At 43.2% G+C, this 17,266-nt stretch overlaps 1 protein-coding gene across 1 annotated transcript; it reads right to left on the bottom strand.

The window, feature by feature from the left end:
• Positions 1-45: 45 nt before the first annotated feature.
• tbc1d2b (TBC1 domain family, member 2B) lies at positions 46-16,933 on the bottom strand. Its single transcript, XM_084364436.1, is given in 14 exon segments — positions 46-2,951; positions 3,769-3,890; positions 5,456-5,641; positions 5,830-5,947; positions 6,036-6,530; positions 7,786-7,979; positions 8,177-8,287; positions 8,384-8,809; positions 10,984-11,219; positions 11,365-11,516; positions 13,212-13,389; positions 15,547-15,697; positions 16,421-16,830; positions 16,833-16,933. Coding segments are annotated over 14 exon segments (2,997 nt in total). The 5' UTR covers positions 16,855-16,933; the 3' UTR covers positions 46-2,755.
• Positions 16,934-17,266: the final 333 nt, after the last annotated feature.

Raw genomic sequence — 17,266 nt, 5'->3', positions numbered from 1 at the left:
AAGCGTTTAAGGAAGCGAGGATTACTACAGATGAGGCAGAACAAACTCGGTCAGCCATTGTTTATTGAATTTGTCTTTTAACTGGCGTTTACAAAAGCATACAGTGGCGTGTGCTCGCTGCGGTAACATAGAAGCGTGGCACTTTTCATCAGTAAGTGGATACAGATTAACATTGAACATTATGCCACAGAGACTGACGTACAAAAGAGGTGAAGTGCCCGATAATATTCTGAAGTCATCTTGTGCAATACGTTGCTGGGAAAAAGCAAAAGAAAGAAATGAAGGAGAGGGTGATAACAAATGAAATGTAGCTTATTCAATGTGAAAATCAAACTGACAGCAAACCAGCCGAAGAATAGGATATTAAAGAGTATACACTGAAAACCTACTGTATGAGCCCTTTGACAAAACCTAAAGAAACTTTTTTTTTTTAAATCTTAAACAGATCGAGGCTGAAAATTTTGATCTCACGCGAGGCCTGCTCTCATGAAGAAAAGCTAATCAAACGTCTGCTTCCACAGTCTCTTTTTTTACATTTCCATCGTCAAAATGACAACGATTCTGCCATTTGTTCATAACTTCATGTGTTCACCACGAAGGAAAGTTAAGGTTGATGCTACGGCTGACAATACTGTGGCAGAGAGAAGGTCGTCAGATCTGTAAACAGCTCAAAGTAAAATACAATTAAAAGCATATTAAAAGTTAAACTGTAAACAATAAATCAGCATACAAGAGAAACGAGTTTTGACATGTGGAACATTAACTTTTTCGTTCTGGTTTGCTACACAGTCGAAATTTAAAAACAGGTGTAATAGAGATCAAAATGCTAAAGAGAGTAAACTGTCTTTAAGTACCTGGACGTGGAAGACAGAGAGATGTTGCTCCACATGTTTAGCAACCTCCTGAAATACTTCCCTCATCGATTACAAATCGTATTTTCATTTTTTGCACAAAAAAAATAATAATGTTGACAGACGGACTTCACAGCCACGTCATCCAAAGCTGAAATCCAGCATAATAAACTTCATAATGTGTGGCGGGTACCTGTGAACTGGTGTAAACACTGGGTTAGACAAATGTTATACTGCCACTCGGAGGACAATGGATGCAAATACAATCAGCATTTTCGGACAGGGCTCAGAAAAAGTGATGCCAGCATTCTGCATGTACTGTACAACTTTCAAACCAGGTTGTAGTCGGAGGAAACTGAACCCTTTAAACACCTTAAATCAAGAGCATGACTAAAAAAAAACACACTCAAGAGCAGCACTTGTAGGCAGGGGTACTTCAAGGGCAAAAAAATAAAACCGTCATAACAAAAACTGTCAGAAACTTGATTGTTTGGCTTATACAGCGTTTTTTTGTTTGTTGTCTTATTAATACAACAAGATTTTATTTGTATTTTTTGTTGTTGTGTTTAGGACCCCAGGAAGATTAGCGTCCATGTTGCTAAAGCTAAAAATATTATGCTAGTGATGTAATCTGTAATGATCAATGTCTGTCAAAGCCAATTACTGTAATAATCTCCTGACAAAGCCAGTGGCCTTTGGATAATGTTTTTAGTTTAAAGGACAAGTTCCCCTAAAAATGAAAATTAATTCATTATCTACTCACCCCCATGAGGATGGAAAGTCTGGGGAAGTTTTGTAGTCCACAAAATATTTCTGAAGCTTCCTAAACAACTGAAACAGATGGGAACAACATAAAATGGCTCCATAGATCCCAGATTGACTTGAAAAGATGTTAATTTAGCTGACATCTTCACTCTAGCTTTTAAGCTAAAAGCGTTAGCATGCATCTCATCCCATCTGAAGGGCACAAACTCGACAGCGCGTCTAGTATGAAAATAACGTCTTTTCAAATCAATATGGGCTCTTGGGGCTTCCGTAGACATGGATTACGCTGTTGTGAGGCTCCAGAAATATTTTGTGGACCATAAAACTTCACTCGACTTTCCATCTGCATGAGGGTGAGTCGATAATGACTGATTTTTCATTTCCTTTAAGTAAATTGTCGGTGCAAAATAGACAAAATAGTTTGAAGTAATTAAGTGGTATAAAAATAACTTGACCATATGAAGATTAAGGAATGATATGTACAATTTAGGGCGACGTAGTGATCAGACGGCTCTAAGACTTAATTTTTAAGTTTCAGCAAAATTTGAATTTCAGCATAAGTGATTCAAGTGCATCGTGAGACACAAGGTCAAACCCATAAGATGTGTTGTTGAGTGGCAATATCGAAAATATATATATATATAAATGTTTAGGTAAAGAATTTTAAGACATTTAAGGAAAGAACTGGGGGGGAGAGAGGAAAAGGAAAAAAAAAAACCGAGTAAAAAAATACAATCAGTCCTTAAAAAGGTATAAAATCGCAGACTATTAAAAGATCACAGCCATGTTTTTGAAAATACTGATTTGGACTGCGAGAGTGTAGCTTGGCACTGAAGGTTGAAGAGCCATGAACAAAGCGTGCTGTCACATAAACACACGAGCATACAACAAATAAGGCGTTTACAAAAAAAAAAAAGTGGCAGGAATACTGATAGAAAGCCTGATCGGCTGTAATGTTTTGGTCTTTTGATGCGATTTCGCTCGATAGAAAGTTGATTGTTCCAGCTCTGATCTGAACTCCAACAATCCTTTAGGAAAAAAAAATCCCTTTACAAGCTGCAGCACATCACCGCTGTGGTGATGAATGTCTTCGTCTTCATACTTCAGCCACAAGGCCGGGAAACGTGACAAGGCTACGGTCAGTTATCCTCCTCGTCGTCGCTGACGAAGCTCCGTCCTTCCTGAGTCGTCTCCCTCTCCCTCAGGAAGGTCTGTCTGATCGCCTCCAGCTCCGTCAGCTCCAGGCGCACTTTCTCCAGGTGGAAGGAGCGGCGGTTCTGGATTTGCCGCATGGGGAACGGGTTCATGTCCCCGAAAGCGATGTTCATCAGCTTCCTGGAAGAAAGAAAAGGAAAAACAGACAGTTCTGTCAGCCTGGGATGGTTTTATATTGTTCTGCATGCTCTGGTTATATAAAAAGCTGTGGTTGAAGCCACAACACATTAACTCGACCTTATTATTATGCAAGAGAATGCAATGTGACTGGTTTCACCAAGGTGGACTCCAGGCTTGGGTGATATCCAAAATTTTATATCACCACATTGTCCCGCCCAAATATCGCAATAGACAATATTATCGTCGGGGTAGGGGTAATGTTTTAGGCTCTTATAATAATATATAATTAAAGTATTTTATTTTATTTGTATGCTGATTAGTAGTATGAATAGTATGAATAAATAAAGGACTGAGAGGTTATATGATATGCTGTTCACTTCTCCCTTTGGAGAAACACATAAACCCTTTTAAATAACAAAATAATAAAAAAAATAAGCAATAAATAGAGCTGATAAGTAAGTTTCAGAGGGAGACATGATTGCAGTTTGCAATACAAAAAAAAAATACAAAAAATGTGAAATTATTTTTTATCTTATCGGTATTTGCCATGAGAGGCGGGTAATTATCGGTACTGAAAAATATCCCTGCTTGCCATGTCTACAATGCAGAACTCATAGACGACCTGTTTGTTTACACCAGCCTGCCACACAGCAAGATGATACGATCAGCTATTCCAGGGTTGATTATCTTGCTTATTATCACCGCAGACACACTGTCCTCAGAGATGTTTGATCATGCCGTGCTTATACACGTGATGGCGAATACCAGAACTAATTGTTGCTGTCAGTAAACATTTACAAAGTGTCAGTCACTGTACCTCGAGTCCAGGATGGTGCGTGTGAAGTATCGGAGATATTTAAAGATGGTGGTGGAGTCCTGCAACTTCAGAAACTCTTCCTCTTTGTACTTGAAGAGAGCGAGGGCGAAGCGAAATATGATCTGTGGAGAAAAATGATCAGGCTTGAAATCTGCCTCACATAGTCAATCTGACATGCGAGGCCACATGACACGACTGAAAACATGTCACTTTTAGATGAATGTGTGGGCACAACGTACAGCACAGTATGTTCAGATGATGTTCAGTTATTTACTGAGTTAACAGCTGATATTAGTGTTGAACTAAAGTATGATTCCCACCACAAACACCCTAAATGATTTCTATATAATCACTGATCGCATGACTAAACGTAAAAGTGGTCGCTCGTAGGAATGAATGCAGAGAGTTATCGCCCAACTCTACGACCCTGATGGTATCTTTTGACTCGATGTTTTGGTTTTCCCTCACACCGCTCTGATTGTGCTGATATCAGCCACAGCAGCCTGCTGTCTTTACACTGTACACTACATGCCCTGCAACAAACAGATGGACAAAGTTAGCGACCAGCTGGTGAACAAAGTGGATGATTTAGGAGGTAAATAACCAGCTGCTTCCCCTCAGGAGATGGCACCAAATACTAAAAAGGAGAGTGAACGTAGGACTCACATTCATCAGTGATTGCAAACAGGACAAATGAACGCTACTGTTGGGTGTGAATAGCAAACTGTTTGCCAACAAGTGAGCCATGATAATTTGAACAGCGATAACACGGTAAGTCAGTGTTTCTCTAGGTGCTGTATCGTAGGCAACTGGACTTGTTTCAGTTTCTTGAAGATGTTTCACCTTCATCCAAGAGGCTCCTTCAGTTCTAACTAGCTGAGAGGAGTTGCAGGCTTTTAAACTCTGTCTGGGTGTGACCTTACAGAGTTGTTAAGGACACGTGAGCTCTGAGTTTCAGAGTCGTTAGAGCTAGTTAGAACTGAAGAAGCCTCCTGGATGAGAGGTGAAACGTCTTCAAGAAACTGAAACAAGTCCAGTTGCCTACGATACAGCACCTAGATTTACCATGACCCGGATGACTGAGAACCTTCATCAGTAAGTCAGTGTTACTCCTTCTGCCCCCTGGTGGCCAAAACTCAGTTACAGCAGGTTTAATACTGCATGAATTGATTTTTCTGCTACAATCTAAAACCATTAAGTGTTAAAGTACTGCTTAAAAACTTCTTGCGGACATGTTAGCAAACAATTGGCTAGCAACATGAGCAGGTCCAATATTGACACTCCTTTTGTTTCTGCTGCTGGAAATGAGGTTTATAACAGCCCAGCTTGTGGGCTTCAAAACAAAAACAACAAGCTAAAACATAGCTAAAAAGAAAAAGCTAAAAGGCTCTGTGGACCTGAAGAAGAGAGATGCAGGATTATTGCAGGATTATTATATATTAGTTATTCTCCTCAGTAGCCATTTTATTCAAAATGCTTTTGACAAGAACACATAATAAATAGACAGGCTTTAGCTATGTGTAGCTCTAACTCCACCTTGTGAGGCTAACAAAGCAGAAAGCAGCTGACTGAACGGCCACATCACAATTTTCAAAGGTCTTCTAGAGCTCTGTGAACATGTCAGGACATATATCCGTCTCTGTAAGATCAGAGGGACCACAGTTTCACTTTCTCCTCTGCCTCTTACCTTCGGCCCTTCGTAGAGGAAGGCATCCCAGATCTTGAAGAGGATGTCGCTCACCACACTGTCCACAAACACCACCAGGAACCAGTTGAAGGTGATGAGGGAGGAGTCCACCTTGTGCTGCTCAAAGTGGGCGTGAAGCCGGGGCAGCTTCTCAAGCATCAGGTCCCTGAACACACGCTGGTCAACCTGCACAGACACAACCAACATGAGGTCAAATGCAGCAGAGGGAGAGAAAACAACCAGCGCTGTTTACAGTGCTGCATTCTTTCCTTGATTACTCACGAGCAGCGGCCTCAGTCACGTGACTACGACATTGCTGACACCACAGAAGCCTGTGTCCTCGTAAGACACATACAACCTTTGAGCTTGTTTACCTGTGAGCCGAGCAGAGTCTTGGTGTAATAGTCTCTCGGCATGAAGACCTCCACGATGGCTATGAGGCTCCAGAAGGCGTCCTCTTGGTCCAGATAGAGCAGGGCAATAGCTGCCAGCCTGAGGAAATTACACGCAATAAAATGTAATGGTTACAAGGTCTAACAGAAGAGAAAGAAAAAGGAGGATGCCAGAAGTTGTCCCGTACCTGTTCAGTCCCTGGCAGTAGCCGATATCTGGATTCCTCCAGGAGAAAGCCATCAGGACGTTCCTGAGTTTCTGGATGCCGCCTGCACTCGGGGAGGCGTAGTGCTTGTTGTTGGGCAAAGTGCGCAGCAAGTCCAGTTCGATCTGCTTCGAGGCCGGGTTGGGCTTGTCCCGGGCCACGTTTAGTAAGGTCTCGTAATAGTCGGGCGCCAGTTGGTCCCGAAACTTTTTGACGTGGAAGGAGACGCACCAGCGCCACACCTGGGAGCGGTGCTCGTGGGGAACACCGCAGCGAATCAGGGCCTTGAGCTCAGGGGATCGCACCAGGTCTCTGTTCATGGTGCTGGCTAGGTAGTTCTCCCACTTCACCCCGACGGACACCTCCTGATCTGTCATGGATAGGGACTTCAGCTCCAGAGCTCTCACCTTCGCAATCAGCTTCTCCTCCTCTTCCTCCTCCTCTGGGACAGTCTTGAAGCCGAACACGTCGTACTCACTGACATTAAACCAAAGGTGGAGAAGAAAGGTCAGCAGTCATGGTCAAGTCATTCATAAAGTTATAAACATTTTTAGGGATAGCAGCATCACTTCAGCTCTCGATCACTTATGGATTACCTGAACAACATAACAACACATTATGACAGAGGACATGCATGAACTCGCACTCGATCTAGTTTTTCCCGTTAAGAAAAATGAAATGCAGCCGTTAGTGGAAGTAAGACAGGTCTGGTGACTACGTCGGATTAAGGTCTATTAAGGCTACTGAGGTAACATCAGGACTGCCATGTCTACAAAGAACTTTAGGCCTTTGTTACTAAAGGACTGACACTTGTGGATTGTTTTCTACTTCCATGTAGCTGTGCTGGAAACGTCTCATTGTGAAATGATGTGATACGATCTAGAATTAGTCGTTATCTCTGCAAAACTTGTGTAAATGTTTAACGCTGCGTAATTGTTGCAACACTAAGAGGAAACAGAAAACTTTTCAACTTCCTCCCTTCTCGCAATTCCATGTGGCAGATGATCCAGGACGATATTCAGCATTTTTAAGATAATCCATGTCTGTGTTTTTTTGTGTGCAATTGTCGGTAAACTGAGTCACTTTAAAAATGCAATGTAGTCATCACTCTGTCTCACTCACTGTCCCGCCGACAACACCCTCTTATTGGTCACACGTCATGAATAATGGGGTATCAACACTGAACAATCAGAGTCTGCAAAGTTACCGGTAACTAAATGTATCAAATAATTGCAGTAGAGAGGAAGTGTGAAGGAGCAGAAAATGGAAATATGCAAGAAACTGTAACCTAAAATTGTATTTGAGGAAACAGTCAGTTACAGTTACGTCACTGGTTATTCTAAATTCTGACAAAACGATTATTTATTTTACCGCATGTGCACATCGACTCCAAATATCAGTTATCAGTCTCCTTGATTACTAATAATCAGCGTCGGTATCGGCTCTAAAAAAAGAGATATCAGTCGATCTCTAATTGTTGGCGCTGCTGTCGCTTTCTGGTTGTCTGAGAGCCACAAGCAAGCACTTTCTTACGGAGCAAAAACATAGTATGAGTATAGCTTTGCACAAACTGGTAACTACAGCATGGACTGGCATATGGATGGAGGGGAGAGTAGAAGAAAGTTAGAAGAGAAAGCACAAGTTTATTCATTCATTTAGTCTATAATAGCGATGTGACAGCGGATCAGGTTGTACTGTGAATCGAGCCTGTTCATGAAGGCTCAGTCCGTACCTGACAATGTTTGGTTTAAAGATGTGTTGCTCCTGCTGGTCGGGGCTCTCTGCCTGCAGTGCATCCTCTAACAATCTGGAGATGACCTCGCGGGCTGGGCTCTGCTCTGACGAACACACCGGGGTCTTCACTTCTTGAAGCAGCACCAGGTACTTACTCTCCACCTGACACAGCTTGGCCTCCAGGGCCGTATACTGCAGCAGAGACAGCAGGATTACGTTAGCATTAACAACAGCAGGATTAGAGTTTGATGTTCATTGTTCCGACTTGGCACTTTAGGTTTAGAGGGCACCAGCTGAGGTCAATACTGGACTTCCCCTGAAAGCTACTCATACTTCCCGTTTCTATTATCAGAGTAATGCACCGTTAACCGACCAACACATGCTCGTACCTTTGCTTCCATCGCCTTCTCTCTACTCTCTGCATTTCTGCGTAACACTGTCAGCTCCAGGATCTCTTTGTTTAGGAACTTGTTCTGGGATTTGTAGCCTTGAAGACTGTCCTGAAATTGGAGGAACATGTGTTCAGTTAGTTACAGATTCAACCAGAATAAGTGCTTCCAGTTTTCTCATAATAACATAAGTGTTTCCGTCTGTACCTTGAGGATGTCCACCTCCTGCTGGTCTTTGTTAGGAGATGGTGAACCAGGATCATTTGGATTGCCGCTCTGCTCGGAGCTCTCCTGTGACAGCTTGATGATGACCTCATCCTTGGCCTGGATGGTCTCCATCAGCATCCCCAGCTGGTCGTTTATCTCCCCCACCTTTATTTTCAGGCCCTTCAGCTCTTGTTGCAGACTGTCCTTCTCCAAGGCGAGACGCTCCATGTGGCCGCACAGGGACTGGATCTGTCCATCTCTCTCCTGAAGCAGGGCCTCCAACTGAGCGATCTCTTCCTGGGTCACTGCTGGACTTTGAGTCTGGTCTGAAGCTGCAGAGGAGTCGGGATCCGGGGGTGGACGTTGCACTGGCTGCCTGTCGCACTGGGAGGTTCTCAGAGTCTGCTGCAGAAGTCTCACCAGTTCCTGGTTGAGTAAAGAGGGTTTTTTTGGTCACTCATGGTCTTGCAGGGTCACGATCACGCTTTAAATGTAGCTGCCTCATTCGATTTGATGGATTCAAAGTTAATTTTATATCCTTTTGGGGTGAATTCACAAATTTGCACTCCTTACAAACTTTTCTGTCCGTAAACCTCATCAGGGTGTCCCTCAGTGTTTGACAGCAGAGGTGCGCCCCCTGAACTTAAACCAACATCATACCCAGCACCAATTCACACTGCAAAAACTCATATTGGGTGTGGCTATTATTTACAACATTATATACTAACTGCATGCATCAGGATGCGTCAGGATCTGAGCGGCTAACCACATCCGCTGAATAATCTTCTTTAAAGTACCCTGCTAGTTCACACTGTTTGACAGAGGCCACGGTCATGCTGACCCAAGCAGCACCATGTAACACCACTATGCCCTGTTAACCATTTTCATGTAATTATAGAGCGTGAAATTCAATAACGAAAGTTTGTCATAGCTGTGTATTTCATTAAGTCTGCTGCAGTGTGCAAACACTTGGCTCACACATGATGCACCACATGTACATGGTCATGCAGACACAACAAGCAATAGAAGTTACAGTTTTCTTTGGCAACTTCTTCTAGCAAAGGTAGGAAGTGCTGAAAATTGACCACAGAGAAACATCTCCGTTCTGGAAATGTAATAATGAAACTTTGTCAGCGCAAAAACCAAGAGACAGCTTGTGGGAAAATATCGTTTGCCATTTGCATGCACTTACCCTTTAATAGAGTATGGGCATAATGTCATTATCAAATTCAGTCTAGGCCCAACATTACCTGGAGGACATACAGCAAGTCAGTATCATTAACAATACAATGTTGGCTTCAGTCTGCCTGGCCTGACCCGAACAGGAGTCAGGAGTGACAGAATATTTCCTACAGCAGTTACGCAGAGCAGCCAGCTGACTCAGTTACTCAGTAAATTCCTGTTAAAGTTGGAGCTGGCAGTGAAACACTTGACAGGGGAAGAATACACACATACATTGTACATTCATCCGACTCGCGTTGCAGCCGTCGTGACCAATCGGCTGGTCCCAAAACACTAAAACAAGAACAGAGAGTAGTGGGAAGGAACGACACAGCTGTGATTGTTGTTAGGAGAACTGCTGTTTCCTTGTTTCTTGCTTAAGCATGACTAATCATTCGCTGTCTTCCTGTATTAGAGCATCATGGTTACACCAAACCGCCCAGTCAGGCACCACAACCCCAGGCCTACGCTGGATTAAAATGAAAATAAAAGCAGTCCAGTCAGCTTGGTTTATCCCCTACTCTGGATAAATCACACTTTATGAAGTCAGTCATAGTGCTTTGCAGTAAACTGCGAAAAGCATCAAGTCTTTGCTACATCCATTTTTAAATATTGCAATTATTGTAAACAAGAACACTGGTATGATGACTATCAGACAGGACTTTTAAGGCATCAAACTGAAGAAAAGCTGCTCTTTATCAAGTCTCAATGAGTCTTTAGCCAAGACAAATGGCGTAATGAACAATAAGGTTGTCAGAGGAATATTTGGTTTAAAAGATAAATGCACATGGAACAACACCAAAGTAACAAAAGTAGGAATAAGAATGGCAAAAATGAGGTTGGTCTAATTTACTCATGATAACAATACCAAGGGGTAATGATCCAATTAAAAAACTGAGAGTACATCTCTGTGTGGCTGCACTGTCACAGCTGTGCTTTAAACTACATTTTAATGCCAGCATGCTAACACAGTCACAATGACAACATGATCATTCTGATGTTATACAAGAATAATGTTTAGTATTTAGTAGTATTTAGTGTAGCATGCTAGCATTTGTAATGCTGAGAATGGCATTGGTTTTGCAGGCATTTAGTCATAAAACAAAGTACTGGGCACATTTACATGTTGACCTAATGGTGTCTGATACATTTACAGAACATAATGTAGAAAAAGATGCTGTGTGGTCAACTTCAATCATCTTTCCTCTTTAAGCAAGACACTGAAATGTAAATTAAAAGCTATAAATACTATCTTTAAGCGATACACAAAATCTAAATGATTGTAAGCATTAGCTCATACTCTTTAAAATGATGTGTATAACGCTCTTCTTTGAAGTGCTAATACATTTTGTGAAATAATGAGAGTGGGATCTCTGTACCTTCTGACCGGCCAGCTCTTCTCTGAGCTTGGCGTCTTCCTGCTGCATGCGGCTCAGCTCTTCCTGTTGGCTCTGGAGGCGAAGCTGCATCTCCAAAGGTTTGCTGCCATTACACTCCGCTGGGACGTTTTCTGCACTGTTGCGCCCGAACCTTCCAGAGCCCATCATGTCTCGAAGCAAAGGCCTCTTAGGCCGCGATGGGTTGCGCACAAAGTCGAACGCTGACCCGAAGGAATCTGAGAGAGAGGAGAACTACATTACTCTTTGGTGTTTTTGTAGAAATGAACAACAATGAAGTATGAAATAGACTCAGGAGGTTAAAGCAGCAATGTTTGTCCATTAGTCACAGCACTGAGAAAGTGAGTGAAGCAATGGACGTACGCCTGTGTGTGTCTGGATGAGGTTTGTGTTCAGGGAAGTCCTTGGGTGGAGCATCCACCAGCTCCCAATCCTCTGCGCTGCTGTTGCTGGTGTAAAACACACTGCGTCTGTTCTCGCCTCCTCTCCCCGGCCGCAGATAAGACATGGAGTTCCTGACAGAACAGAAACCAGACAACAGAGTGAGTAAGACCAAGACTGGACATTCAGTGTTATGTTGGACATTCAGTGGCTGCTACTATGTGAAAGCTTTTTAAAATCCACAGGGATCGAGGACAAACTGCAAGGAAGCCTCATGTTCTGCTATTTTGTAAATAATACCATTAGCACAAACGGCCTTTGTTGTGGCGTTTACAGCCTCTGGTTAACAGAACTGCAGCTGTATACAATATTACAAGTAAAAAGAGATACACAATACAGCTCTACAGCGTCAGTATGTCCAGGTTTCACTCCGTGGGAGGAAAGTGTCTTTGTAAAATCAATCAATAATCTGAAAATAACAAATGGAAGCCTCGCACTTTATCTTGCACATAAAACTAACAGGGTCGTGTCTGACAACAAGCCTTTACACTTGTGTTTCTCACACTTCTGAATGTGAGATCGCTGCAAATACACAACTATTTCTGTGCATCACAATGAAATTGACGCCCTCACACCTCGTCTTCAACTGGACGTGTTTCAGCTACTTTCTTCTGACAGATCAGACACGCTTCCATTTTAATCAAAGTGGCTGTCTATAGCCGCCCCCCCATAACTGGTTAACTCACGCTTTATGAGCATAACTGCGACCAACACCATCTTCTAACATCGCATTTCTGGTGTTAACATTCTTGAGCATCAGCTGCTTCTGCTCTGATCATGAGTTATAATATAGTGCTTAAAGGAGACGTATCATAAATGTAAAAGATTTGACAGTTCAAAAGGTCAAAGTCCACACCAACAGAACCTCCCCTCTCCCACAGAAAACACTGCTCCTGAAACGTCTCGTCAGTAGTCCCGCCTTTAATTCTGTGACTTTGTGACATCACACTACGTCACACAGCCAAACATTTGCATCATTTCTGCCTAGCGGCTAGTTTGGCATATAAAAATTGATTTGGCACAGCTGGTCTGTTGTTGTTAGCAGTGCTGGCTCAGGCGTGTGTGAGCTGACCAATCAGAGCAGACTGGGTAATCAGGAGAGGGGCCTTAAAGAGACAGGAGCTAAAACAGAGCGTATCAGACAGAGGGGGAATACAGAGCTGCAGCAAAGGACAGTATGAGAAAACTGATGTGTTTTTTAGCACAAAAGCATATAAACCTATTCTAGTATGACCCAAAATACATGTATGAACCTGAAAATGAGCATAATATGTCTCCTTTAACTTATAGATTTAAACACAAAAAACAACATCTTACAGATAACATCTTAGACTAGCCTCTATTTTAGTTCACAAGAATCATCCTGCACCAGTATTGAGACAAAAAATGTCAGCAAACAACCCAAAACACCCTTATCACAAAGAGTTGAGCACATGGGTGTGGAGACATGCTATCGGCAGCTCCAATCCTCCTAGATTCCTGTGCACCTTTATCAGTGACCTCTCCTTCCTGCAGATACAAAGCAAATTCCAAACCATGTCACATTTTTTGGATGTCAATGCGTTGCAACATCTGAATAGATGTGTTGTTATGGCCAAGAAGGGGGAACTGTTGGTGGCCGCAAAACTAGAGCAACTAGCCATGTGTGGATGCAACCATTTCCCCTGCTGCCACCAACCTCAGGGAGAAGTGAGGAGGTGTTTTCTTTCCTCATCGCAGCTCAAACGAGTTGTGCCTGTTTGGCAGGGACCTGACATCACCGGGCTTACCTGAGTTCTGTACCGAAGTTTCTGAGGGAGAAGTTGAGGGGGTTTGTGGACGCAGCCGAAGGCCCTCTGGCTGACTGGATCCCCACCATTCCCCCGCCATCTGTCTCCGTCCCCACGGCTGTCAAGTCGCTGCGGACCTTCTCCATGCTGTCGCTTAGCTTCTCGAAGACAAACGCATCTGAGGGTAAAAGCATAACAATAAAAGGAAGAGTCATATCACCACTTCTGTTTTGCAGATTCAATTGTTTGTTGAGGAAATGAGACTGTAATGTCCCTGAGTGGATTCCAGAGTAAAATGAAGCAATATTTCGAGTTACCCAGGCTGCCGTTTACAGCAGGGTGGATGTCTGTGGTTGCACGAGCAGCTCTCTCACCATCAGAAAACACACTGCGCAGCATTTCTGTGCCCAGCATGTTAAATATAAATCTTCCCCTTCGATGAAATTCGCTGGGACAGTGTGGGAACATTTGTTTACATAAAAAGCCTTGCAGCTCCACAATTATGGTGCCACACATGGAGGGGGGATACCTGTGGCCACCAACACATAGTTGCTGTTACATATTTAGCTGTTGCTCAAGTATTACAATGATAAGACTACCTCTGCTCTGTTAATCCGTTGAACTCTTTGACATATTCAGAAAAAGGAAAAACAAATCCTTTTATCCTCTCTGAACCTGTGAAAGCTTGAATTAATACGGCAGAATAAGGGTGGCTCATGTCACAGCAGTCAGTAGCTATTACCTTGGTTTTAATGTGAAGCGGAGCTGAGTCATGTTAATCTTTCACTGGCCGTGTAGAAAGAGCAACATGAAACATTTAAGGTCTTCACAGCTAGAGGCTACTAAAGTCTAGTTAAAGTGAGATTACTGGAAGGCCTTGTTGTTTTTCCAAGGGTCAAGGACGTCAGAAATAAACAGGATATGAAAACGGGATATATGAGTACTTTCAAGCACTTGGGTATGTATACATCTACTATTAGACAGTTACTTTTTGAAGGACCTGTGATTCTGAGATGATTTGTTGGTTGCATGAAGCTGACCAATGTTGACAAAATCAAGTATTTAGTAAATACCTCTACATCGGTATTGATATACACTGATGTCAAAGGTATTTGTGCCATTTTATGATAGCAAGACCACCAACATTAAAAAAAAAACCTTCTGTATGTTATTGTGATAGGAAGAGGAAGAGGTGTGTGGTCTTCAACACTTCGCTCGGCCACAACAGTCATAACTAGTATAGTAATTAGTTTCCTTTGACTGAAAGCAGACTCAAAGACCAGCAGCCTGATGTACAGAGCTGTTCTTAGGTTTATGGTGTTAAGATCGTTTCTAACGGTGCGCTTACATTTGAGTCATAATAAAAAGTCGTTGATCAAACTCTTTGGAAGACGAGTCACAGTGACGGTACACATTCACTTCTTCAGTGGACTACATCGTGGGTCAACAAACAAAGCCGAAGCCAAGACAAGCTTATGCAAAGTTCACAGACTGCAGTACATAACCAGCACGACAATCACTTTTCAAGTCTCGATCTTGCTTAGAGATAAGATCATGTCCACAACCAAGTAAGGTCCATAAATAACTACTTTTACATGGTTTTTTGCTAAGTAATTTTCTTTTTTATTTCACCTTTATTTTAACCAGGAAGTCCCGATGAGATCACGGTTTCTTTTACGAGAGAGAGACCTAGCCAAAGTAGCAGCTGGAAAACTTGGACAGTTTAAAGATAATCAAATATTTTCCGTGATTAGTTGCATTCAAGATTTAAGTTGAGGTACATGCATGCAGAATTAAGGTTCTGCTACATAAACATCTTATTATTATAATTCTGAGGGTGACAGCCCTCCAAATAATGAGTGAAAACTTTTACTCAACTTCTCCTGCAGTCAAACCAGGTGACTCACCTGTCCGACTTGACGAGGGTCAACACCTGGAACGTGAGCAGCGTCATGCTGATGTATTAAGCTGAGGCACTGCATTAATATAGACACATCCTCCTGTTTGTACTGTAAATGCTGTGGAGCTGCATTTATTCTGCCATGATACGCTTGTACCTTGAAAACAGCGAGCAGTCTACACAATAAGAGTGCGTTAACATAAAACCCTCTGATAAAGCAGAGTCCTTTCTTCCATTCCCCTTTATCGATATCTCATTTAAGGCACGCTCGACTCTGACGCAGCCCGTTTCTACAGGAAACTGGCAACAAAATCACCCAACCTGAGCAAACATTAACCCATCAGACATTAAGTGTTGACTCTCAGCCGGTGCCTGGATGTGACGCAGTGAGAACGAGTGTTCACATTGTGTTATCGTGCGCGTGTACCCGCCTACCATTGTCTTTGCCTACGAGGCCGCTGGGAGGGTACGCCAGGGTCGGCGAGCTCCAGCTGTCTCTCTGCCCGGAGCCTCGTGTGTTGCTGTACTCCCAACGTTTCTGCTGTAACTGCTGCAGCCAGTAATGCATCACCTGCCTGCTGGGGGCCTGGAGACACAAATACACACACATATCAATCATTTTATTGAGAAAGGACAAGCACTATTAATGGGAATATGATTGCAGCTGTGGAAATAAGAAAAAAAACATATGAAAGAGTTCAACAGCGCTTTAAAAATAACAGGTTACTATTCCGATCTGTCATGTGAATGAGGGCAGACGCTGGTTTCAGTCTCAGTTCCAGCCTCGGGGCCTGTGCAAGCTGTTTGGTATTAACTATTCACTCAATCTGCTGAGAGGGATGCAGACTTGAGCGAGCAGGCGGCCAGGCTGAGTGAAAACCAGAGGCACCTGTGATGGCACTGGAACCCGTCACAGTCATATGACATGGCATCACCATCAGCAGCATCACATGAGATGCTGTGACCCCCCTCTAGAGAAGCACACAGCTGTCATGAGGGCTGATGAGCTCATTGTGTGCGTAAATCACAGTTACATGCATCTCCAGATGTAAACATGGGGCCGGGCAGTGTGTCTGATGCAATCAGCTGATCATGTGTCCAGAAAACATGATTCACTTGTAGGATTTTTTTTAAGCCAGATGTTCTTGAAAGTTGTCAGATCGTTTCTCTGTCAGCAGAAAGAGCTGCTCGTCCGACAAAAAAATCAAAGCTGTTGGAGTCAGAATGGGTGTGTCTGCCTTCCCACAATGGCATAGGAAGTGACAAATGACAAGTCAGATGTGTGCTACACATGCAGAAAAGTTCCTACCTTGAGGAGGAACTCCTTCCCGGCCGTGCGGATCTCAAACTGCCCCTCTTCCCCCTCCACGTCGTAGCTGAAGCACGCATCGCCGATCTCGATGTGGCCGAGCGGCAGCGCATCTTGGGGAGTCTTGAAGTAATACAAATAACATTTCCTCGGATCATACACGAACCACCGCGGCTTGTACCCCCTCAGAGGCCCCTTGCCGGACAGTTTGTTGAGGTACCCGCACAGCTTGGAGGCCTGCTCCTTGGCCCCCTCGACCTCGGCCACATCCACAGACCTGGACGCCAACACCCGGGAGGCTGTGCAGGACCTTGCTTCGCTGCCATCCTCCTCTTCGTGCATCTTTCCTCGAACTTTCTTCTTCGTGCAGCGCAGCGGATGCCCACTCCTGTTTCCATCCACATGACTGCCTGCCTCATGCCCAGGGGGAGCATGGGAAGTGTAGTTTATTTTCGACGGTGACGTGGTGGAAGAGGAGAGGGCACCGCTGGGTGGCGCTGTTCGACCAGATGTGCAGCCTCCAGCTGGTAGGAGCCAGAGAGAAGTTATGATCTTACGTTCAAGACATATGGAAATACATGAATAATGTTCATATAGCCACAGTAACTGGAGATCTAAAGAAAAATACAAATTCCTTAAAATTGTTAGGGAGACATAATAAAATAATAAAACAATCCTTTATAAATCCCATAACATAATAATTTGCATTATTACAGCAGTGAAGGGGATAGCAAAAATACCGAGCATCAATTAAAACAGTAATAATAAATAAAGTAGAAAGAATAAAAAAATAAATAAGTAAGAAAAAAAGCAGTCAGAACAATATAAACACTACATATATTTAAA

The sequence above is a fragment of the Pagrus pagrus genome, assembly GCF_965226575.1.
Source record: "Pagrus pagrus genome assembly, chromosome: 10".
NCBI classification, from domain to species: domain Eukaryota; kingdom Metazoa; phylum Chordata; class Actinopteri; order Spariformes; family Sparidae; genus Pagrus; species Pagrus pagrus.
Note: the sequence above shows the minus strand (reverse complement) of the source record. Positions and strands in the feature narration are given on the sequence as shown.